Genomic DNA, 26,440 nt, shown 5'->3' with positions numbered 1-26,440 from the left:
GCGGTCATTGGCCAATGAAAGCTGCTATGGGATCCAGACCTTCTGCCATCAGTCTGAAGGCCTGGCTATGCGAGACTAATGTGGACAGGGCTGTCAAACTCCAAAAATGCCAAAAAAAGTACCATAAAAGTAGTACATAAAACTTTTGTGCTGTATTCCTAGTCTCCTGAAGCCACAAAATGGCTTTGTCTGAAATGTATACTGCTGTATCTCTAAAATCTCATTCAAATGTGGAACACATCAATGGGACTACTTTTATACTTCTTTTTTTGTCATTTTCAGAGCTCAACATTTCCCATTTACTTTCAATGTATGGGAAAGAGCACTGTCAACATTCTACAGCTTCTCCTTTTGTGTTCACAACAGAAAGGAAGTTATATGGGTTTGACAGAACATGGGGGTGAGAGAACACCACTGAATAAAAAGATGATAATCGAATACCTTTTTATTGCTTGTTGGGTTGGAAAGTGTAAGATGAAGGATCCGAAGAGGACACATCTTGTGGCTGTACACCACCTTCCTGCTGAAAAAACAACAACAGGAATTTCAATATTAATTGCATTATTTTGTGTAGTTTTCCAATAAAATATCTAAATATCCTTAAAACAAACTAAATTTACTTTAACTGTACGAGTTGTTTCCAGAGAGTACTTCTTAAAAGTCTTTCATATTTTTTTATATTATCATATAATATAATATTGACATTGATAACATTGTTAATATTGATAATAATAAGAAATGTTTCCTGAGGAGCAAATCAGCATATTAGAATGATTTTTCTGAAGGATCATGTGACTCTAAAGACTGGAGTAATTCAGCTTTGCCATGAAAGGAATAAATAACATTTTTAAAAATACATTATAATAGAAAACTGTAATAATATATTTCACAATATTATTGTTTTACTGTATTTTTGATCAAAATAAATGCATCCTTGGTGAGCACAAGAGACTTTCACAAAAAGCACACAAAAAAAAAAAAAACGTACCAACCTTAACATTTTGAACGGTACTGTGTAAATGACTATTATATAAATGACAATTATAATTGCGGTATAATTGTCATTGATAACCTGAGTGTGGGACTGACCTCAGGAGGGATGGCAGCGGGCTGAATATGGGCGTACTGAGGGATGTAAGCTCCTGGCATTGCTGTGTTGGCAGGAATAAACTGCAGGGGAGCAGAATTATGTGGCTTTATTAAAAACACAGGTGTTAATATTACTTATTAATTAGCATATACGCTTGTGCCATATTAGTGCAATCTGTGTGATAGGATCATACGGTTGCAGTGCCGCCCAGAGAGAGATGGCCCATCTGCTGGGTGAGGGGAGCCAACATAGCGGACGGCTGCAGTGACATGGGATGTTCCATAGAGGGCGACAGAACAGCTCCCTGAGTCAAAAAACAGAGAGTACAACAATTATATTTGGCAACTGCAGAGAAAGAGCATGAATTCCAGCTATAAACATACATCTGCAATAAATAACAGAGAAATTCTGCCCACAATAGGGCAAAAACAGGAAGTTCTTTGTGAACACACACGTCTCTCTGACTTGTGCATAAGCAGTATTTTTTATGAGTCATCTCCTGTTTGAAAGGAGAGGTGAATAATTGCAGAGATATAAAGAGATAAAAAAAAGAGAGAGAATATTTTGCACTTACTGGGTGTTGCATGATGTAAGGCTGATGTGGCATCCATGAAGGATTCTGTACCTGGAGACACAAACGCAGATGTTAGCAAGAAAGCAGGTGCTGGTCAGAAACACTCACATCAACACAACGTGACCGACTGTGAAGTTGAGGAGTACCTGGTATGTAGAGATGGGAGAGATGTATGGAGACACTCCTGGCTGAGCCATTAACCGGTTCCCCATAGCATAAGGAGCAGCATAGTACCTGTAAAAACACATTATAATAAGGATACAATGTTTCTGAGGGTCTATACAACATTTATGCATCATTTGAACTATTTAATGACCATTACACAATGTACATCTGAGAAAAATATCAGAGCATTGTGGGCTTATGGGCTTGGTGTTTTAACTCCATGGCTATTATCATAGCGAGTAACAAGTTAAAAAACTATATAAGGTTTTTACAATTTACTTTAGGTAAAAAGTTTAAAAAAGTAAGAAAGATAATTTCCTAAAAAGAACAAAGCATTACAATTTAATAAAATATGTTTGAAGAGATACTGGACTCTGGCATGAGGAACATAGCGGTGGATCTTCATTTGATAATAAGAACTTGTGTTTGACTCTGGAATGTTCTAGTCGGCATTGTGTACATATGTGATCTGATTCTGGGGATTGTTGAAAGATGCAACGTTTACCCACAGTAGGGTTAATTTCATTCAGTATGTTCGTACACCGATCCCATTCATTTTGAGGGAAAGGCAGTTCTAGAATGCATAGCTCAATGGAAAATTAACTGGAAATGGTGGAGTCATCAAGAGAAATGTAATAAATACTCTTAATTTTCATTCAACACTGAAAAGAATCTATTAAAATAGTTCTGTATAATTAAAAATGAACCATTTTTCCCAATATTTGTGTATTTTTATGTATATTAATTAGAGTATTGTTCCATTAGCTTAGCAACATGCTAATGTCAAACTAGAATCAATAGAGGGTATTCGTCGACGTCACTTTCCCGCCGAAAACGCGCTCCCTCGGCTGGACTGAGTGGCAAAAGAACCTGCTGCGTGACTGGATTTAATAGAGGAAACTGCGAAAACACGATTAAAACTAACGAAATACACTAAAGGTTGGAATTGAATGTGTTCCTTACAACTTGTCAAATAAAACTAATCCATGGATATCGACATGCAGCCAGGAGTCGTGTTTCCTGACATTTATGTGTGCCTGATTTCGACACTGGGGAAATACATAAAGCAAATCTGCATGTGAATATTTTATATAACTACAATATAGGTAGGTTTAAATCCGCGTAATCACTTTTATCAATGTTATATATATCGTTATATTGTCCAGCCCTAAAACATATATATATAGTTTTATAGTATAGTTTTTGTCAGTGTTGTTTATTTAAAAACACACAATTATGCAGAATATAAGATCGAAAATATTTAATTGATGAATTGTCAACCTAATATATAACAATACAATATATACGGTATGATTTTACCTCAAAATCCAACATTTTGACACAAAATGATAACTGCAAATTCATGTGATCCATTTGCTTTTTTTCTGTTGCTTTATGATTTTTTTTTTTTTTTTGAAATATATGCCTCAGGTTTTGTGTCAAAGCTATTTGTACAGTCAATCACAAAGCTCTTTCTCGTTTTGGATGTGTTTGTGTGTTTTCGCGACATTCACACTGAAAACCAATGCTGCCGCTCAGTCTTTTGCCTTTCAGTGGACGTGACCGCAGTCGTAACGGTCGACGGTGACATCACTTGCATACCCTCTATTGCATTTAAGGGGGCATTTACACAACACCATTTTCAACTAAAAACAGGAAACTTTTTATGCCTTTTGGCGATTCATTTACATGACAACAGTGTTGTCATGTAAACAATAAAAATGCAATTTGTGAAAACTGACGTTATGTGCATTATGCAGTTCTACCAAATTAGTGATTTTGTCACTAGATTTAGTGACTTTCCCAGTTTTAGCTACTTTCAGTTGAAAGTAATTGGCAACACTGGTATTACGTGTTCAATCTATAGGCGCATTATTTTTCTTTACAAAGTGACCTCGCCAACTACTGGCCTGGCATGGATAATGCAGCTTTTTAGTCTGTGTATCTGTGTGAATGGGGATTGTTTTGATAATGTTCTTGTCTCTACACAAAAAATGCAATTTTCTGTTTTTAGTACATTGTTGTCATGTAAACGTACCCTAAGTCTCTATTGTGCTTCACATGAGCTAATGTAGAGTTTTAAATCATGTGGTTTCAGTTTAGTCAGGATGCTGCCTTTGTTGGGAGCTATCTATGTAGGCAGCATATGTTCATTTCCATTTTGAATGTAGCATGGTCACATGACCTGGTCTTTGTGTTTCAGAGCTTTAGGTGAATAGTACAGAAACCCGCACATGACATGTAGCGGACAAATAATAAAGTGGCCACAATTAAGAATTAATTCCTACGACTTTTTTAATTTGCTTATTTTAGTTAAACCATAGCCACATTGAAATAATTCATTTACTGGTTTTAATTTTGTTAAACCATGGCCACGAGTTGGCCACGACTGAACTAAAACAAGGGAACTAATTAGTACAACATGGCTAAAGGTGATGATACACGGGGCAACTTTTTGGCCCCTCAGCGGCAGTGAAGTGGAGAAAAGGAGTGTAAACTTTTATCTTTTTACGCTAGTAAGTTGTCATGCGTCAACCCAAAACAGGGAATTTACCTCATATATTGCTTAAAATACCAACAACTGTCCGAAAGTAATGTGTGTATGCTGTAATGAAGCTATTGAATGATTTCAGTTAAATACTAAAAAGACTAGATTTTTCAACGTCTGTTGTAGCGTAGGCTGTAGGGCGTTTGACATTTGAATAGCTTTTGATGCGATCGACGCGGGTTCGAATCCGCCTTTTGCCGAACTCGCTCTTCTCCCTTTTCCTGTCACAAATCAGATCGGAAAGGCATTTATTTTTAATAAAAATGAAGAAAATATTTGAAAAGTTAAAATAAAGTGCCTAACAAGTGTTTATAATAAAGTATTTATTGAGTTGGCAATAGATTTGCTCCTCTCTGATTAGTTGCTACCAACTGTCTGTTTCCCTAATTAGTTGCCCTGTGTCTCATCAGGTTGCCCGTTGACGGCAACATTGCCCAGCAACATTGCTCAAAAAGTTGCCCCGTGTATCATCACCTTAAGATTTAACTAAAACAAGGGTATGAATCAGTACAATGTAGCCATAATTTAACTTAAAATGAGGGACCGAATCAGTACAACTAAAACAAAACAACTAAATTAAAACAAGGGAATAAATTAATAAGTCATAGCAACAATTTTTTTCCTGCATGTCATGTGCTGGGCTCCGTAAAACAGCATAGAAAATAAACATTATAAATATGGCACTGAAAATAAATGAGCGACTGAAGACACGTTCAAGCTGTTCTTACCCATTCTGAAGGGCGGTATTGGGGTCATAGGTCAAGGTCATTCCACTCTAAAGAGAGTAAAATAAAAATTGTTTTTGATCACAGCTGGTTTCAAACACATCATAAACGCAGTTTCCCCATAAAATTGACAGTTAAAATGTGTCAATAATTACATTTAATTATAGTGCAATATTTGGAAACCAAACAAAGGATGAAGTATGTCATGTAAGAATGGCTCATTTCTCTTCAAGGCACAAATACACAACCATTCACCTGCCGTCAGCACCACACATATACACAATTGTGAACAGGACTTACTAGTCTCACCTCGGCGTCCCGTGTCCAGGTTCGTCCGTTGGGGACATATTTAGCCTGACTTTGTCTCTTCTTCTGCCCGCCGTCAGCAAACTTACACAGCAAAGGCTCTGATGCTCCTGTAACACACACACACGCTTCATTTACACTACTGAAGACAAAGACTAAATAGCTTATAGTCGGTTGCCTTCATATAGACTATATATAAAAAACACAAGAATATTGTGCCAAATACTCACCCAGCATCCCAGAGGAGGACTTTATGAACTTCCCGTTGAAGTGAGAGATCACGGCATCGCACTTCTCTGTAGACTCCATCCTTTAAATAGAGCGGAATAAAGAGAGAAAATTTCACAAAACATTTACATGCGTGAGACCAGTGTAAATGTGTCCCAATTTCACATGTGAACACACAAATAAAATCAGTAGTCTCACTGACCTGGCAAAGCCCACTCCCCGGCTCACTCCATTAGTGTCGCGGAGGATTCGGGTGGACACGACCTGTCCAAAGGGTTTGAGGAGGTTCTCGAGCTCCTGCTCATCCATAGACACGGGCAGGTTGGACAGGTACAGGTTAGTTGGGTCCTGCTCCTGTTGCTGTATTCAGAAAACATAAAACACAATGTTACACACAAAATTAACCATCCTTCATATGTCTATTCAGCTGATATAATAACCACTGTGAGGCCTGAGTGAGTCTAAAGACCTTTATCATGTACTTCAATATTTGTTGTAATCTATTTTTTTCTGTTAGCTAATAAGCCTACTGCTACGCGATTAGCCTGTTAACTTAGCACACAGGTAATTGATTATGCTGCTAGCTAAGCATACTACTTTTAATGTATTTGAATTATGTCATATATCACATTATATTCAAAAATATATAATTAGTCAATTTAAGCATTTGTCATGTTTTTCAATTAGCCTGCTAGCTTAGCATACGATAATGGATTAGTCTGCTAAGAATTGGCCATGAAATCAAAATGGCCAATTCTTATTTATTTACTCAATGTTGCAGTGCTTTTTATAAATGATTTTATCCTTGCACATCTTTTTTTTTTTTATTATTCATGTGCTCTCATAATTTTAATAAAAACTGTTATCTTCCCCTCCCCCTCGAAACAACGTCTGTTCTCTTTATGTCTCAGCGGAGGGTGGGGCTCCACAAATATCCTCCACAAATGATTGCAAACTGACATTCAGATCTGCCTCCATTTAGTTAGCAACGCCCAGCTTTCTACGATCCAATCAATTCTTGAAGGACGAAATCAAATCCTGCCCTACATTTTCCAGAAGCTGTTTCACTCGAATATACATCACAATAGATACGAAAACTGTCGCAACTTCCATTTCATGCTGACTTTAAATAGTTGGCCTGCAAGATTAACATACTGCTAACTGATTAGCCTGCTAGCTTAGCTATCTGTGCCTGATTGATTTGGTGCCTTAAAATTAAAAAATTATAGAAAAATCACTTTGTGGTCAATACAGTATATTCTTAACCATGACAATATGTTAATGTATTCAAATTACATCACATATCATTACAGAAACTATAAATCATCAAATGAAACATTTGTTATTCTATTTTTCTTTCAGTTAGCTTCAAAGCTAACTCTTGCTTACTGCTATGCGATTAACAAGCTAGTATAGAAAATTGATTAGCCTGCTAGGTTAACTATTTATGTTTAATTAATTTGGTGTCTTAATTTAAATAATTAAGACAAAATACCTTTTTACATTTAAGTCGCATATCACATATTACCAAAATGAAAGGTCAAATTAAACAATTGTCATTCTAAGTTCTATAATTTAGTTTTTTAATGCCTGCTTAAAATACTGCAGACTAATTTTCCTGTTAGCTTAGCATACTGTTAACTGATTAGCCTACTTGCCAAATCCATGTCTGATTAATTTGGTGCCTTAAGAAATTAAAAATAGAAAATCACTTTGCATTTAGTCATAATCATGACAAAATGTTAATGTATTTAAATTACACCCCATATTACATTATATCACTGAAACTAAGAGCCAAATTAATCATTTGTTAAACATTCTACATATTTTTTTCCAGTTAGCTTAAAAAGCTAACCTTGCTTATTGCTAGGGTATTAGCCTGTTAGCGTAGAATACTGTGGACTGATTAGCATGCTATCTTAGCTATACATGTCTGATTAACTTGACACCTTGAACATTTTAAAATTATAGAAAAACACTGGTGTTTTTAGTTTTAATCCTGACAATGTTAATGTATTACATTTTTTTTTACAGTTAGCTTACAAGCTAACCTTTAGATAGTGTGAGGCAATGAGCATGCTAGCTTTAAATAATAAGCCTGTTAGCATAGCTACCACTACTGCGCAAGGATAAGCGGAAATGCTATTATGATTATGTAAAACATATTGTTATAATTTAGTTGTTCATCCTACAGTTCAAATAATAAGGAATCAGGTTGTCTGAATAAGTTCAGAACCAGCATATCTCAGTACACTTGATTGAGAAGATATCATGACTCATTGCAATTATATTCTTCTTTTATAACTAAGCTACATAATCTATTCATTTTTCCATTTGTATAGAATCACATATCCAGTGACTCAAGGGTGAAACCCTCATCTGGTTTATCCTCTCTGTCTATGCTGTGATGTGGTGCATAAGTACTTTGTGAAGCCACAATACAATTCTTCTGTACTTGCCTCTCAGCTAACAAGGACACACGATACGCTACAAGCTGGATTTCAATCTAATTGGCTGAAGGCAGAATCTCAGCTTGCTATTCTAGATGCCTCAGCAGAAATGAGGGCGGGCCAGGATAAGACGTCAACATTCCTCAACATGTATGCGTCAAACATGTTTACACGGTACACACATACACACACTCGCATAACGGGGAAGTGGAAGAGTAATATGCTGACAGTGGGGAGGAAGAGGAAAAAGAGGGCAGATTAAAAATTGAAGATGCAGGCAGAAACGCTCAGCAGAACCTGGTGGAAGGTCACTGCAGGATTGTTACACACACACTCTGTGGCACAAAGATACACAGGAAATGTATGTGTGTGGCTGGACGAGAAAAGAAAGAGAGGAAACGAGGGAGAAATGCACATGAAAAGACACCAGAGGTTAAAACTTAATGTTTTAGATCGACATTTCCTGAATCGTCCTCACAGACAGGTCATGAACTAGTTACTTAGGAAAAGGAAGTGATGTCAAAAATAGATGACTCACCTTGGCCATTTGAGCCTGAACTCCACTGGTCTTTAGTGCTGTGACGGCTTTTTGCGCGGACACTGGACTGTCAAAATCCACAAATCCATATCCTATGAAGAAGACACAATGCATTAACAAATAGCTTGACCAAACACGTCTTTAAATGACAACTCTGATTTATTTTGACGTCACACCAATCACGTGACCGAGGTCGCAATGTGTACACCTTTTTTAAAATGATCAGTTATTGATGGTATCAGATGATAATACCAAAGTAAAAGTACAGACATACACAATGGTACTAAATAAATACCATATTAATGTACCATGGTATTTACAGTACCGTTCAAAATTATGTGGTCAGTAACATTTTTATATTAGAAAGAATTTGCATTAAGTGACAGTAAAGACATGTTACAAAATAATTATATTTGAAATAAATGCTGTTCTTTTGAACTTTATATTCATCAATGAATCCTGAAAAAAATATATCAAGGTTTCCACAAAGATATTAAGCATCACAACTGTTTTCAACATTGATAATAAGAAGAAATGTTTCTTTAGCACCAAATCAGCATATTAGAATGATTTCTGAAGGATCATGTGACACTGAAGACTTGGAGTAATGATGATGAAAATTTAGCTTTTCCATCATAGGAATAAACTGTATTTTAAAAGATATTAAAATAGAAAACAGTTAATTTAGATTGTATTATTATTATTTCACAATATTACTGTTTTACTTTATTTTTGATCAAATAAATGCAGCCTTGGTGAGCATAAAACACTTCTTTCAAAAACATTTTAAAAATCTCACTGACCCCAAACTTTAAAACGGTAATGTATATGGTACTATTTCAAAAGAATACCATGGTAATTCCGATTAATTAAAAAAAACATGGTAGGCCTATAACCAGGGTACTTTAACATACAGGGCTCAAAATTAACTTTTTGTCAGTCAATTAAGAAAGCATTTCATAGTTTTTAAAGGTCATGGCACTGTATTTTGGATTATTTTTATCTTGTTATTATTATTATTATTATTATTATTATTATTATTATTATTATTCCCTCCAACAGCAAGTTGACACACAAACCCACCTCCATTTACTCACTCGTTTCATTTGCGCATTTTCGCTGCTTACTGCGCTTAAACAGTCAAATACACACAAAATGTCAAAATGCTGTTCTTCGCGAGTATTCACGTAAACACAGTCAGTTATGTTTTAAATAAAAACAGTTGAGAAAGAAAACGCACGTGTGACAGTATAATCAAAGTCCCTTTAAGACAAGTCATTTCACTCGGCGGCCATCTTTGAAACGCCTCTCGGGCATCCTGGGCTTCATGTAATCTCTTTGAATGGGGAAACATCAAATTCTCCAAAACTGTTCGTCAACCTTACGATTAAATTTCATATTTGAAATCACCAATGAAATCTAACAGCAACCAGCTCATAAATTTAGTTTCTAAATGCTCGAATCATGACAAAAAAAAAAAAACTGTATTTTTCAGGCTGGATCAAGCTAATGCGCATGCGCAGACCTAAATGCGCATCTCTTCGGAGGCGTGCGTCTGACTGTTTCTATAGAAACCGGTAATTCGAACGGCCGCTGAAGTGATGCGATGACTTTACCAGTCAGCGATTGGCTCTTATTTAGAAGGCGGGACTTATTCCGCCATATTGCGCATTACTTTTCTCCCATTCAAAAGAATATGAGTGACACGTCTTGTGTTATTCTAAACTTTGGTATAATGGATCTGTGCGTCAAGTCTTAAAGTGACAGCAGCCTAATATACCTACTGCCAAAATGTGAGATTACATTAAAAATATCTACATGGCAGTTTTTCTCCATGGTATCAATGTCAAAAATGTGGCCAGTGAAAATGCTGAGTGGCTAGTAACTTTGGAAAACCACTAGTCACAGTGGCTGCTGAGCAAAATAGTCAAGCCCTGTATGTAATTTATGTATTATTGTGCCATATAATATATTATATTGAATGATAGGACAGTGTTCATTTTGGTCCTGGGTTACACAAGTATACAAGTAAGAATAAAATTACATGACAAACCTTTGCATTTGTTTGTAGTCTTGTCAAGAATGGCTTTGGTGGACACGATTTTACCATATCTGCTTACAAAAAAGAGAGAAAGAAAGAAAGACAGTGAAAGAAGAAGTTAAACACGGGCTCAGCTCATGAGTCAGTCAATGTGTCAAATGACACAACAGCACAGGAATTCATGACCTGCAGGACATGAAACACAAGATCTACCATAATCCATGAGCTGAGAAAAAAATAACACCACCCAAAAGAGCTCTCAATGTCTGCTTGACACGCATTTAATTCAGAAACAAAGAGTCACTTGTGACAGAATCATCCACGGACACTTGATGCCGACAGCCCAGATGCTTTAGAGTCACTGTGTGATAGACGAGGATTGAGCTGCTTTCAGAAACCTGTTATTACAGCGCACAAATCACCACAGTTCAAAGGAAACGCTTGTCTCGGCGCACATGTATGTGTGTGTGAAAAGGAACATGCCATTAATGGTGCAGTGAACAAGGGATAAACACTGGAGTAAGTGAATGGCAAACTAGCGCTCTGTTTCTGCATGGCATTGTCTTTACATAATTCAAACAGTAGTATGCTACAAAGTTGACCTCATCATGTACATGTAATTCTCCAAGTGGCGTCCAGCATTTTATATTTGCTAACAAATTTTGAATGAAATGTTTTTTGGAAGACTGATTAAATAATAAAGACTTAAAGTGACAGTTCACCCAAAAATGTTGGTAGAATGTAGGTAACCAAACAGTTGACTGTAGCCATTGACTTCCTAGTAGGAAAAAAAATGTATATGGATGTAAATGGCTACCGTCAACTGTTTGGTAATCAACATTCTTCAAAAAAACTTCTTTTGTGTTCAACAGAAGAAAGAAACTTAAGGTTTGGAACAACTTAAGGGCGAGTAAATAATGATAACATTTAATTTTTTTGGGTGAACTATTCCTATAAATAAAAATAGTTAATTTGGTTTATTTGTCACACTGGAAATTGAATGAAGCATTGGATTGTGGGATACTATATCTAGTGCAGTTTATATTTTTCAAATGTACTAGGTCAGAAGAGCATTCAAAGCATACAAGACATTCACATACTAGTATGCACAGTAAACAAATTTCCAATTGCATGCTAACAGTATGCTAATACAGCCAATGTGTTTCTTTCTTATTTTGGATTCTGACACTTTTTAATCGGAAAGGACAACGAGACAGAGAGAACATGGGATTTTGAGAAAATATAGGAATCAAACCTAAATCTCCCAGACAAGCACCAAAGCACAAAATTGCAACCATTCAAAAGTTTGGGATCAGTAACAATTTAATGTTTTTGAAAGAAGTCTCACCAAGGCTGCACTTATTTGATCAAAAATACAATTAAACAGTTATTTTGTGAAATATTATTACAATGTAAAAAATCTGTTTTCTCTTTTAATATATTTTAATTGCAATTAAATTCCTGTGATGCAAAGCTGAATTTTCAGCATCATAACGCCAGTCTTAGTGTCAACATTATCCTTCGGAAAGCATTCTAATACACAGCAAAATCCCCCGAGTTAAATCTACTCCGCTTAGAGTACATATGGTCCCTTTCTAAATAGTGTTAAAGTAACACTGAAGTAGAGTTAAAGTCAGTTGTAGTTTTTGTTTCTCTCTTTTCTTCAGTGATTCTGCTTGTTAACAGCAGGTGTTCATCACTAATGCTCAATCATCTCCTAAATAATTGCTTAATTATCTCCTTAACTTTAACTCTGCTTCAGTGTTACTTTAACACAATTTAGAGAGGGACCATATGTACTCTAAGCAGAGTTGATTTAACTCTGGATATTTTGCTGTGTATGTTGATTTGCTGCTCAGGAAACATTTCTTATTATCATCACTGTTGAAAATAAATATGTAGAAATCATAATACACTTTTTCAGGATTCTTTGATGAATAGAAAGTTCAAATTAACAGCATTTAGAACAGCAATATAAATCTTTTGTAAAATTATAAATGTCTTTGATTTCATATTTGATCAATTAAATGTGTCCTTGCTGAATGAAAGTATTAATTTCTTTAAAAAAAATAAAATAAAAAAATCATACTGACCCCAAACATTTGAACGGTAGTGTACGCATGCTATACAACAGCTTCGATATGACTGCATAAAAATAAATTCACATTTCTGCTAGCTTAGATTTATTGATGTCTCTCTCACGGAGGCTGTGCAGGAAAGAGCTGTGACAGTAGTGCTGACTAGGAAAGGGCTGTTTTTCATTCACCTTCACTGAGGGTTCCTTTTCCAAAGCTGAAATTTAAATACAGTCATATATTTATAAACCATCTTCCTGTGCCATTAAAACTCTGGCTTAGACGGATAAATATTTATTCAGTGACGTTTAGCAGAGCTGCAAAGCAAACACTAAACAGCATTTTGGGGCGCGTCCTGGGCCGTGTCACAAGGGAGGGAAAAGCGAAGCCAATCACATTTCACACACAGATCACAAGACTCCACGCGCCAGAGGACTGCATGACCTTGGCCTTGACCCATGCGCTCCAGCGGGGAGGCCCCATTTCCTGCCCCCACCGGCAGAATTCCGTCAGCAGCTCCCAGCGCGACACTGTTTTTCTGCCTGATGCGGATCAAGGCAAATCAATCCGCGGCTCTGCCCTGAACGGTCACTCTCTGTGATTAAAACTGCTCTGGAAAGCGAGGTCACAATGTCACTGCAATACCTCAAAGCTGAACTGACACATTCCTCATGGTTTTAACCAAAATGCGGTCATAAGCATGAAGTCGGTGGTATTGCATATACTTATAATGTACATATGACCTCAGCTTCACTTTTAACTAGGATACTAGCCAAGAGGATTATGGGTCCCCCATCTGACTCTTTACAATCAATTTGAAGGATTACCATGGTGATGACTGGTCTCCCGGGGGCAGCGAGGGGTAAATTAACCCACAGTGGGAATGCTTGAACGGAATACATGTGGGATCAGGACGCCTCTGCACAAACAAGCACTCCGATGTCACTGATATAAACACGCATGATTAATGTTTGTATGAAAGTCGACATGATGACGGGAGAGGGGGTCATTAATAAAGTTACCAAATATTCCATTGTATTCAGCAAGATGAAATTAGTAACAGCAGTAACAGCAATATTTTAGGGAACTTGCGACTTTTCCTTCTCCAGTAACTGCTGAATCATGGCTGCTGGTCATATGCTGCAGGAAGAACGGCTGTTATGAACTAGTGGATCACAAACAAACACTCATTGGTGTGTGTGTGTGTTATGAGCTTCAGAGGGTGATGCATAAAGAACTTGTGTAGAATAATTAGAGGAGAAAGCCCTGATATGAATAGCCAACACTTGAAGTTAAAAATATCTCATTACACATACAAATACAGTTTAATACTTTTAAAATGCCAATGCTAAAATTAAATACTGAAATGCTTAAAATAAATACTAAATAAAGTTGACATGAAATGAAAACCCTATCTATAAAGTTTATAAAGACAGATCTACAAGGTTGTTGGTTGATTGTATATACTTTTGTTGAAGCCATCATCCTGCATTATTTTATTATTATTATTTTTTAAATAATCATTTTCAACAACAGAATTCTTGGTGAAAAACTACATTCCCAGTGAAATCTCTTTAGTGGCCACCCACTTTAACAAAGACTTGTTAAAAATCCCTTTGGGACAAATGAGCGGGAAAAATACTTCCAAGAACCAAGACTGCTGAAAAAGTGGATGGTCACTTTTTCACTTTATTTACTTTTTACTTCCCCCTCCAAAATTCTCCATTCTGGTAATTAACATACACTTTTCATGATCTAATCAATTCCTGGTGGATAAAAATCAAGTCCCACGCTACAGTTTTTTATCGTTGAACATCCTGTTTCATTCTGAAATACATCAGCTTACAGAAGAAAAATGGTTGCATATGTCAGGTTGACTTTAAAGGGGACCTATTATGCCCCATTTTACAAGATGTAAAATAAGTCTCTGATGTCCCGGAGTGTGTATGTGAAGTTTTAGCTCAAAATACCCCACAGATAATTTTTTATAGCATGTTAAAATTGCTGTTTCAGTTAGTGCCCTTTAAATGCAAATGAGCTGCTGCGTTCGGCCTAAGAGGGCGGAGCTTCAAGAGCTGATTCTCCGGTGTCAGGAGTCAGTCAGGACGAACTATAATGTCAGAAACTGCGAATCTATGCTGCATGGAGTTAGAACAGGTACAGTTTAGTTCAATTATGGTTATAACTTATATTGTATTTTTCCACTATATTAGTACAAGCCTGTTGTACTGGACCCCGTCCGAATGATGGCCAAAACTTTACAGATGAGTTATGATGTTTATTGTACTTCACACAAAAGATGAAGCATCCGTTTTCACTCTAGAAAATCACTGTAAGAGCTTAATAAAACACATTAAAATATTATCCATAAACTCTCTCTCTTTCCCTTGCATTATCATCAACATACACAGCGAAATACACAGAAACACTCGTTACAACCAACAGTAAAAAAATATATAAAGACTTATAACTTTTCGGGTGGTGCTTAATAAACTGGTAAACTTTATATCCGTAAATCAACTCCGATGAACTGTAATAAAGTGCTCTCACCTTCATTACTGCCGTATCCAGTATCACTCAGGAGGCTGTAAGCTGGATAATGAACAGTTTGTACTGATCTATCCTTGAGTAACAAATTTTTAGCACAACCTCTGTTTTGTACTGTCCCTTTGAATTGACATTTGTTCACAACAAGCAGACATAAACGAATTTCGGTAGAGATGAGGGAGCATTGTCTTCGGAAACAAAATTAATCCACCTTATCTTCAGCGGCTCAGATTTAGGGAGTAAATGTAGAGAGCTATGTGGATTAATCCATACAGCTACAGAACACCTAAAACGCTTGGGAGACATTCTCGTCAGTGCAGCAATGGTGGACTGTGTACAACTCGCTGTGAACTTGCTCAGGGCGGTTCTATGTTAAGCGGCAGTGTCTATCAACATTTGTGGGTGGGGCCTGTGGCTAATTTGACATCACACTGCAAGGAATCTGGAAACGGCTTGTTCTGAGACACTGCTTATGATTTATGGGGATTAAAAAAAAAAGGAGTGGGTGGATTTTTATCATTATAGGGTGGTTGTGTACACACACTGCCAACACACATTTATGTCCAAACACCATGCAAAAGTGAATTTTAATATAATTACATTTCTTATCAAATTTTATATAAAATGCTTTTGGAAGTTAGTTGAAATAACGAGTAAAGAAAGACATCCCGGTTAAATTTTTGCCAATTTCCTTAAATGCAAAATTAAATCGGGCATTGCATTGTGGGATACAATGTCCAGCACAGTGTATTTGAGAAAAATCAAGTTCTGCGCTACATTTTTTTTGTTGTTGTTGTCGAATATCCTATTAAACTTGGTAACACATGGTCTTATCCAAGCAAAATTGGTTGTGAACACCATTTCATGTTGGCTTGATGAGAATCATGTGACAGCAGGTAACAGGTTATGATATCACTGACATGAGTGAGATAGTTTTAACTGTTTATTAGTGATAGAGTCTTGAAAAAGCTGATTGTGGTGGATGTTTGCAGGGTAAACAGGGGCTCACGAGGGTTTATCCCATAACTTGACCCAGTTCTGACAATCTCACACATTCAAGCTGTTAACAGACACCACTCCTGCTGTGCTGCAGAATCTCACACCAAGAGGAAAACTATATTTATTTGGTTGAACGTACATCCGGGACAGTTACTGGTGATTTTGTCATGATATAACAGCAAATACTCACGGCTGGCAGAGTTTGACCAGGTCATGATCGGTGGTTCCTGGCGGTAACCCGCGGATGTAGAGGTTTGTTTTGCTGAGCTGCTCCCAGCCGGTCGTGCTGCTGCTGCTACTGCTGTTGTTGGTGCTGCTATTGGTGCTCGGGCTGGGCGGGGCCATTGGGAGGGTGGGCGGAGCAACAGGAGGCTGTCATGGGATTCGAACAAAGATTTCATTGATTTGACAAATGGAAATGCATAGAAGATGACATCACATAACTGAATCTTTTGGGGTAGAATCAAAAATAGCGCCTTCCAAAACAAAACACGGTCAAACTTCTCTTTCTTCTACAGTACCAAACACTATACGAGATTCTTTAATAAAAAAAAAAAAGAAAAAAAAAGAAAAGGAAAATAACCACAATAATAGCACAGAAAGAAAATACCCTCATACCTCCTCTCAAACACACTGTGGCGACTTCATTCGTCATGATGATATCTTTAACTCTATCTGTAGTGAACTAGAGTTATTATTACACAGTCAACCATCGCCAGTGAGTCTGCCCACATACACAGCTCCCTACAGTCTAATTCCCATTAAAGCGAAGCACAAACAGGCCTAGAGGCACAGTCAGCCCTTCAACTCTCATATCAGTCCAATCTACGCATTCTTCCAGAGCTGAATGTGTTGGGATTATTTCACTGGATGAAAGCCCATACAACTTTGGAGAAATTCCTAATGCGGCATCAATTCCTTTCAACGCTTGCCACATGGTTGTGTGCAATGATTAAAGGGATTGTTCATCCAAAAAAGAAAATTCTGGCATCTTTACGCACCCTCATGTTGATCCAAACCCATATGGCTTACTTTCTTCAGTGGAACACAAAAGGAGATATTTTGAAGAATGTGCTGGCTGCTCTTTTCCATGCATTTAAAACAGACAGATGGGAAGCATTCAAGCTTCCAGCAAGATGCAAAGGTATCGGTAAAGTGGACTTAAGCGCTGCTTTCCAAGTCTACAGAGGTCATACGATAGCTTTGTTTGAGGAACATACCGAAATTTAAGTTGTGAAATCTTAAGCCCCGGGTATACTTCGGCCGTCCGCGCTCGTGCACCGTCGGAGGGCTCGGAGGGCTCCCTGGCCGCGTGCAGGCCAAATTTCGAGACCGCGCGGACAGTCCGTGCATGCGCATGCGCAATCAGTATAGAAGAGTCCACTAGGTGGCAATACGCACAGTATTGAGCACAGTGTTCAGCCGTCAAAGAAGAGTGTGAAAAAACAACACGCTTGAAAAGAGAAAAACACGACAATGGACAGCTAACTTGAGCGTTTGTGCGAAGAGATTAGAAAGTAACCACATTTGTACAATTCATGTTTAAAGAGTACAAAGATGTGTTTAGGGTGGCAAATTCATGGAGAGGGATAAGTAAAATATGGAAAAGGATACACTGACGAACGCGGTCATCCGCAAGTATCCGTGGTGTAGTATAATTTGAAGTATACCCGGGGCTTTAAGATATTACTTTCCTTGCGAATGAATCGTGTGATGCGATTCTTTTCTCAAACCAGTTCAACGCAAACCCCGGCCCACAGCTGATTCTAAAGATTTTATTGGTCATATCAATTGACCCTTCGCCCGAGAGTTTGATTGACAAGCGATCTAACCAATCATAACGCCAAATCCACAATTTTGTCCGACAAAGCAGTCAGGAGTTAAAAGATTAACCTCGTTGGACTTGAACTTGAAAAATGGTGTGTATTTACGTCTTTCCGCGTTTGAAACAACATTCCTTCTCATGTTCATTCGTGTTTATTTGATGCTATAAATTAACTAGTAGGAAGAGATGATCGGTTCACGAGCTGCTTAAGCTGAGGCGCTACAGCAATCTGTCACGACATATTAAAGAGCCACAAAACAGTTTTTATTGTTCAAATTTCCTAAAAAAATTACACAATTTGAAAGCCGGTACTTTGTTTAATATCATAAGTAACCCGCTCTGTCTTGTCTGTCGATGTGTTGTCAGTGTCCTCTTTGCTCCACAATGTATTTTTCACTGTGAAAATGTGGCGTGACAGCGCCATGGCTTGTCGGACAAAGCAACAGTTACTAAGGGGGGCGTGTCTTTGCAAAGGGTCAATTACAGTGCTGACTGCCTATATAACGCTGAAACAAATACTAACCTTAAACCGTAACCTTAATATAGCATAGGTAGCACATCCTGTAGATAGTATTACTGTTTGTTGTGATCGGATCCATCCATGATATTTCTAAGCGCTGTTTATTCTAAGCGCAATTTGCAGTTTTGTTGTCTGCTGCTTTAAATGCTCGATCTCTTTAAAGCAGGATGGATTCTGATTGGCTGTCAATGTTTTTATCGTTCATCACCTGGAAAAAAAATCATCCTGAAAGCGGTTCCAACAATATCGTTTCACTGTGCCGTTATCGTTATATTTGTAGTGTGGACTCTTGCTATTCTTTTACATTTTTAATGATGTTTACAACTATATCTTTATTGTTATAGTTATAGCTATCGTCCTTGGTGTTGAATTTTCATTTTTGGTTGAACAATTTTTAAAATGTTTCCTAAAAAACATAAAAATTTAGTGAGATATGTGAAAAGTATGCCTTTAATCACCTTTCAGTGCCTTCTGTGTATTTGGCTGGGTATTGAGTTTGACTCAAGAGTCTCATTACGAAACCACAGTACCAAACACACCACAGAGGCATGTTCATTCATACTGAGAGTTGCGATTTCTCCATAAATCTGCTTTAGCTGAGAGGAAGGAATGTTTTCCAGAGAAAGATCACATGATACAGGACTGCTCTGGGATACAGGATGTGTGGGCCTCTTGCCCACCCTGAGCAGCGGCCACCACAGCCCACATCACTGACTCACTTCCTGTTTCTTAGTCATTCATTAAAACGGCTCCATTTCTCTCAGCCGTCACAAAATGGCTGCCTGTTAAACATCAGCGGGTGACTGTTCACAGAACCAGATCACCACAAAAGTGACGGCAAAACCTCAAAACATCAGATGCGGTTAAAAAAGACAGTGGCTCTTACAGCACGCAAACTATCGTATTTATATATGCATGTAAAACTGAAAAACTCAGTATGTGTATGCATACCTGACTGTAACTCCATTGGGTTAGTGGGAGTTCTCCATTTTTGACACACTGACCCATTTCCACATGAGCGACTCACACACTTGTGCGCTGAGGTGAAACTGGATGTGGCCCCATAAGCTTGTTAGCGCCTGTTAATTACTGAGGCAAGAGATCAAGCCACTTTTCCTTCCACAACAGCATGAAAATCACATGCTGAGAGACGGATGGATGATTTACAGAAACATACAGCAAAAAAGAAAGGAAAGAACTGGAGCTCATTCACAAAATAAAATGAGAAAGTTAAACAGGACAGACAGATGGAGATCCTGTCCTAATTTTCTCTTCAATCTGTCAAATGACTGAAGGAGATGATCATTTTCGTACACTATCTTCCGTCGTTTCCCTTTCATGATTAAAATCTATTGATTTCAAGTGCTGTATAAAAAGTACTCAAAGGAACATGCCCAGTTTTATCAATAGGGAAAATAACAAAGTCATGGGAAGGGTAACTGAGACATAGAAAAAGCAACGGGAGAGAGAGGGATTGTGGTGGGGGGTCCACATTCAATATCCAAGCCATCTCTCATACGTCGACATGTCCCTTGGGTCCTGAGCTATGCGCTGTAGTCATCCTAGACCATATGGTTCCTATAAACTGTGAAATCCCGAAGCCCATTAACTTCTGCTGCCTCTATCGCAGCCATCATTCTCAGCTCCACCACATAAGCCCCTATGCAAATGAATTTGTAAATGTGAGATTTCATGTAGGTGTGTGCGTATGTGTGTGACATGCATAAATTCTCACATTTACAGATTTGGAATGTATAGACAAGCAACGTTTAAATAGAATTCCGCAGGCCACACCCACTATTCGCCCCACCAATTGCTGGAAAACATTGTATTAACTCATGAATATTAATTAGGCAGAGATTCTTCAGAACACACCCAAGAATCTACTGACACAAGTTGCCATGGGAGACTTTCACCCCATGCTTCTCTCATCCTCATCTCCCTTCACTTTTTAAAAAGACAGTAACATTATATTACACGATATCTTTAACAAATGTAGTATGACAAGAGTGAAGAACATCTGATAAATTAAGACTCTTCATTATGGTCTCATTTCTATTTCTAGACATCCCAAAGCAGGAAAAAGACACTTTCAGTTCTGTCAACAGAGTTTATAAATATTACACTGTGCAACTGTATGTCAAATGAAGTGCTGTTATGTAATACAGCAAATTAACATAAATGGATACTATTAATATATTAAAAATGTACCTTAAAAGCAATGGCCGCGTCTCAAAACACACTGAGCTGCCTACTTAGAAAGCGCTTTTTAAGCATTAAAGCATTTTTGTCCATCTTAATCCCGTTCCGAGTCCGCAAATGACAAAAACGCCGCACGCGCCCTAAAATGCTGTCTAGATAGGTAGCTCACTAGATGTTGAAACACTGCCGCTGTACGTGTGCGCGCACGAGCAAGAGGAGTTAAATACATTCTGTCCCAGGTAAGGGATCTACTGACCCACTGTGAGTCCATCCTGTAGTCATCATCATCTTTACAAACTGCAATCCCATACTTTACCAACCTGCTTTCGATATGACGAAGTTCTCAGTGGATTGGCCGTATTTGCGAAGATCATCCTGTATTCCCCTGTGTTATGTGACCCAACGATGAATTTAAAAAAATCTACTCTCAAAATCAGATGATATTAGGTTACAGTAGAGAACTGTAAATTTTCCACATCGCACACTTTAATGTTGGCTTCGGAGTTGAAGTGATAATCCGTGCTTGAGCAGATAAATATTTCTGCTGAATAAAAACCTCGCTCTTGATCGATGGTTTATTCCCACCTTGGCTCGTCCGACCAGTTTCGGTAAATCGCCTGGTTCATTGATCTCGGTTCTGTTGCCCGCAGCGAAGACCCACCTACCGAGGAACGATCCATTCTGCAGTCAGGCGGCAGGGCGATGGCGTATCTAATTAATCACATGTGACGTGTATTTTCGACGTATACAGCTAAATTATACACATACAGGAAATATCTATTTATAAAAAAACAAATATTTTTAAAACGCTAAAAGAAAAATAGACACAAACTGTGTCATACATTGTCAGCGTAAAACGTCCCCCCCTACATGAGGTTTGGTTCAATCCCGCAAGCATGCAACACATTCCACTACCTCGCCATCAGATCCCATCTACAATACACACAGCAGACTGTCCCACTATGGCCTGGGTGGTGGTCCCTACATACAGATTAACTCCAATTAACACTTTTCTTTATTTTTGAATACTCTGAACGGATTTAAAAGATAATTCAGTATATTTTTTGCTTATTTAAAAACTTTAATATACAAAGAAATGAATAAAGACACCATGAAATCAAGATCACAGCAATAGCAAACCACAACAATCCAACAATCCAATCAATTCTTGATGGACAAAATCACATTTTTTCTTAACCGAGAAGCTGTTTCACTGGGATATACGTCAAAATACTGTTTAACAATTCCGACTTTAATAAATATGCTTAAAAAAAAAAAGTGTTTTATTTAATTTACTCATTGAGCAGGTTGACCCCCTCATGGGCACTGCCAACTTGACATTTAGAAATCAACTTTTATGCATCCATATAATGTCCAAAACCACTTGTACTACTATTAAGATGAATGAGACCCAGCCACACGTAAACAAAACTTAACGAGGTAATCATCTAACTTTCTAAATTTGTGAAACTAATAGAAACAGACAAATGTCCTGTGTGGTATTTAATGGCAGGGGGGTGTGAACTAGTTCCCTCTTGCAACAATAATAACAAGGCTGAAATGAAATGACACCTCCTAGAGGGGTGCCCAGGGCATGTCTTATCTACTTTTTGTCATGGTAATGTTTGTCTGTAATCACATTTCACAGCTTATGTACTGATTCAAGGAACACCTAGTGTTATTCAATGACAGTTTGCAATTTGGTGCAGGACAAATATTAAAGGGTTAATTCCCCCAAAAATGAAAATTCTGTCATTTATTACTTACCCTCATGCCGTTCCACACCCGTGAGACCTTCGTTAATGTTCGAAACACAAATTAAGATATTTTCATTGAAATCCGATGGCTCTGTCACGCCTGCATAAGGAGCAATGACATTTCCTCTCTGAAGATCAATAAAGGTACTAAAAACATATTTAAATCAGTTCATGTGAGTACAGTGGTTCAATATTAATATTAAAAAATGGAGAAAAAAAAAAAAACGAAATAACGACTAATTTAGTGATGGCCGATTTCAAAACACTGCTTCATGAAGCTTCGGAGCGTTATGATTCTTCTGTGTCGAATTATGATTCGGATCGCGTGTCAAACTGCTGAAATCACGTGACTTTGGCGCTCCGAACAGCTGATTCGATACACTGATTCATTCATGCTCCGATGCTTCCTGAAGCAGTGTTTTGAAATCGGCCATCACTATATAAGTCGTTATTTTGGGGTTTTTTTTTGGCGCACAAAAAATATTCTCGTCGCTTTATAATATTAATATTGAACCACTGTACTCACATGAACTGATTTAAATATGTTTTTAGTACCTTTATGGATCTTGAGAGAGGAAATGTCATTGCTCCCTATGCAGACCTCACTGACCCATAGGATTTCAACTAAAATATCTTAATTTGCGTTCTGAAGATTAACAAAGGTCTTACGGGCGTGTAACGGCATGAGGGTGAGTAATAAATGACAGAATTTTCATTTTTGGGTGAACTAACCCTTTAAATGAACTGAAATGCCAGACAAGTGTTTGGTAGGTACTGACTTGACTTGTCTTATTAGGTTTAAGTTATTCGTTATGTTTTAACTAACTTGTGTATCTGAGTATCTTTCTCATGCCCCTGCGACTGAAAACTGCATGAGTGTCAAAACAAGCTTGTTTTTTTATCAGGTGTCATATAACATTTGCTAATTGTTTATGCACAAAGACACTGCTGTGACACTGCAATGATTTTATCTCATCACACACACCCTCTGATTTGCACTTCCACTTGCTGTATGATGTGTGTTAGAGTTTAGTGAGGCAGAAAGCCATGGTGAATCAGGGTAGAGGCACAGAGCTCTGACTGATTATGTGCATGTGTGATGGAGGGAAGGACCAGAAGTTTACATTACATTCTTTCATATGAAAATAGTCTCTCTCTCAAAGTTTTGAGATTTCATTAAAAATAAAAAAGATGCAATATAATATTATTACTTTAACAAATTCATTAATAAATAATTATTTAAAAGAATGTTTAACAACAACTATATATATATATATATATATATATATATATATATATATATATATATATATATATATATATATATATATATATATATATATATATATATATATATATATATATATATATAATAACATGGATTTTAATAATAACAATTATAATCGTTATTAAACATGGTTAGTTAAAGGGTTAGTTCACCCAACAATGAAAATTCTGTCATTTATTACTCACCCTCATGTCGTTCCACACCCGAAGACAAATTAAGATATTTTAGTTCAAATCCGATGGCTCCTTGAGGCCTCCATAGGAAGCAATGACACTTCCTCTCTCAAGATCCATTAAGGTACTAAAAATCAGTTCATGTGAGTACAGTGGTTCAATATTAATATTATAAAGCAACGAGAATATTTTTGGAGCGCTAAAAAAACAAAATAACGACTTATTTTAGTGATGGCCGATTTCAAAACACTGCTTCAGGAAGATTCTGAGCACAAATGAATCAGTAGTGTGTCGAATCATGATTCAGATCACTTGTCAAACTGCCAACGGCTGAAATCCTGTCATTTTGGCGCTCCGAACAGCAGATTCGACACACTGATTCATTTATGCTCCCATGCTTCATGAAGCAGTGTTTTGAAATCGGCCATCACTAAATAAGTCGTTATTTTGTTTTTTTGGTGCTCCAAAAATATTCTCATCATTTTATAATATTAATATTGAACCACTGTACTCACATGAACTGATTTAAATATGTTTTTAGTACCTACTAATGTCTTTAGTAGCTATCGGATTTCAACTAAAATATCTTAATTTGTGTTCCGAAGATTAGCGAAGGTCTTACGGGTGTGGAACGGCATGAGGGTGAGTAATAAATGACAGAATTTTCATTTTTGGGTGAACTATCCCTTTAATCTTATACGCTAAACAAATGCTGTTTGGGTCAAACATGGGTCTTTTAACCCATGTTTGTGTCAAATATGGAGAAACCTAACCTTTGGGTTTTAAAATTTGTTGGGTTTGCTCATATAAACAACCCAGCATTTTAATAAATTACTAAATTAAACTTACTTTCTTCAGGTGATAATCAGATAATCAGACAAAATCACAATCTGAATTTCCACCACTGACCACAAACACAACCAAAACCCCCAACCACATCAACCCACCAAAGTCAACCTGACAACCCCTGCTGGTACCAGAGAAACAAACCACAACTTACAGTACTTGTTTCACTACTTGATTTTAGTTGTATGCTTAAATATCTAAAAAAAAAAAAGACTGCCACTAAGTTACAATTTACTAACCAATAGCAAAAGCAACACACACACTCACACATTTCTATATTTATGGGGACTTCTCATAGACATAATGATTTTTATACTGTACAAACTGTATATTCTAATCCCCAACCCTAAACCTACCCATCACAGAAAACTCTCTGCATTTTTATATTTTCAAAAAAACTTCATTTTGTATGATTTATAAGGGCAAATGTCCCCACGAGGAGAGTAAGAACAATCATTTTTGACCTTGTGGGGACATTTTATTCCCCATAACATAGGGAATAGCAGGTACACACACACACACACACACACACACACACACACACACATACACACATACACACACTTTTAGGGACTGTTTATAAACTGACAATCATATATTACTTACATATCATCAGTCTTTGTTAGTTGTGTGTCATTATTGTCTTTTGGGACAGTGCAGGTGCAAAGGCCCACATAAGCACGGTTTAATATTGACTCTTCAACTCTGAGCTGTGCTGAATGAATTTCAATAAGCGAGTATACACACACACACACATACACACAGGCCTCTGCTGCAGCCACTTTAACCACAATCTGCACTCATATCATAAGACCAATATGTGTGACCTTTTATAGCATCCCATTTGCTGTCTAAGCAAGAAACATGGCTTAATAATTCTCGCTGTGATTAGTGTCATCTGTCAGGGTGTATTGTAAGACTAAATCATGCAATTAGGCAGTTCTTTTCACCCCAGTGTCAATTAGGGGACTTGATGTAGACAAGCTCTTTTACAGTGCTTGAAAAGCAAGCCATGTTCTGTATTCTTTGTTGCGAGTGACCGAGATCAGTTCAGCAAGATGGCTTTTGTTCGGCCCGGTCAGGTCTCCATTGGACGGATGAAGGGAAATTCAGCCTAGGCTTTGTATGTCTCCAGGGGCGAGTGCCTTCACAGCACAGGGTCAGTCACTGAACACCAGAGGTCAAACAGAATGAAGCCCAGCAGTCCATGAAGCTGTAGGGGAAAATTCAATAGGTCAACAGAGATGGGAAAGGAGAGGGAGAGAAATTGAGAGGTAGAAAGCTCTGACTCAGCATTGTGTGGGAGGTCATTGAGGAGAATCAGGTAGAACAGCAGATTGTGTCTGTAACAGTCTGTTCAGAGTGTCACGTTGTCAGGTGAGCTTTTGGCTTCGCTGTGTGCAGTAATATGCAAAGAAAATATGTATATTTTGCTGTAAATTTTTATGTATGAAAAATACTTTTTTTGCTGAAACTGTAAAAATGATAATGAAACATTTTAAAACATACTATAGGTATCATTCATATGCATGAATCAAGTGGT

General features: G+C 37.4%; 1 protein-coding gene across 5 annotated transcripts in view; it reads right to left on the bottom strand.

Moving 5' to 3' along the window:
- Nucleotides 1–26,440, bottom strand: part of rbms1a (RNA binding motif, single stranded interacting protein 1a) — a 45,301-nt gene that overhangs the window by 3,734 nt on the left and 15,127 nt on the right. The window contains exons 1-13 of one of the 5 annotated variants that reach the window (XM_067388368.1): nucleotides 21,154–21,644; nucleotides 16,477–16,658; nucleotides 10,678–10,736; nucleotides 8,625–8,716; nucleotides 5,839–5,996; nucleotides 5,639–5,718; nucleotides 5,412–5,518; nucleotides 5,106–5,152; nucleotides 1,811–1,898; nucleotides 1,665–1,715; nucleotides 1,284–1,394; nucleotides 1,090–1,170; nucleotides 442–523 (exon numbers count right to left, since the gene is read on the bottom strand). In XM_067388368.1, coding sequence (XP_067244469.1) covers nucleotides 446–523; nucleotides 1,090–1,170; nucleotides 1,284–1,394; nucleotides 1,665–1,715; nucleotides 1,811–1,898; nucleotides 5,106–5,152; nucleotides 5,412–5,518; nucleotides 5,639–5,718; nucleotides 5,839–5,996; nucleotides 8,625–8,716; nucleotides 10,678–10,736; nucleotides 16,477–16,658; nucleotides 21,154–21,207 — 1,188 coding nt within the window. In that variant the 5' untranslated portion in view covers nucleotides 21,208–21,644 and the 3' untranslated portion in view covers nucleotides 442–445. Of the gene's footprint in view, nucleotides 1–441; nucleotides 524–1,089; nucleotides 1,171–1,283; nucleotides 1,395–1,664; nucleotides 1,716–1,810; nucleotides 1,899–5,105; nucleotides 5,153–5,402; nucleotides 5,519–5,638; nucleotides 5,719–5,838; nucleotides 5,997–8,624; nucleotides 8,717–10,677; nucleotides 10,737–16,476; nucleotides 16,659–16,904; nucleotides 20,775–21,153; nucleotides 21,645–26,440 lie in introns of those variants that run through there. The other 4 variants (XM_067388367.1, XM_067388366.1, XM_067388371.1 and 1 more) reach the window with 4 other exon arrangements.

The sequence above is a fragment of the Chanodichthys erythropterus genome, chromosome 6, assembly GCF_024489055.1.
Source record: "Chanodichthys erythropterus isolate Z2021 chromosome 6, ASM2448905v1, whole genome shotgun sequence".
NCBI classification, from domain to species: domain Eukaryota; kingdom Metazoa; phylum Chordata; class Actinopteri; order Cypriniformes; family Xenocyprididae; genus Chanodichthys; species Chanodichthys erythropterus.
Note: the sequence above shows the minus strand (reverse complement) of the source record. Positions and strands in the feature narration are given on the sequence as shown.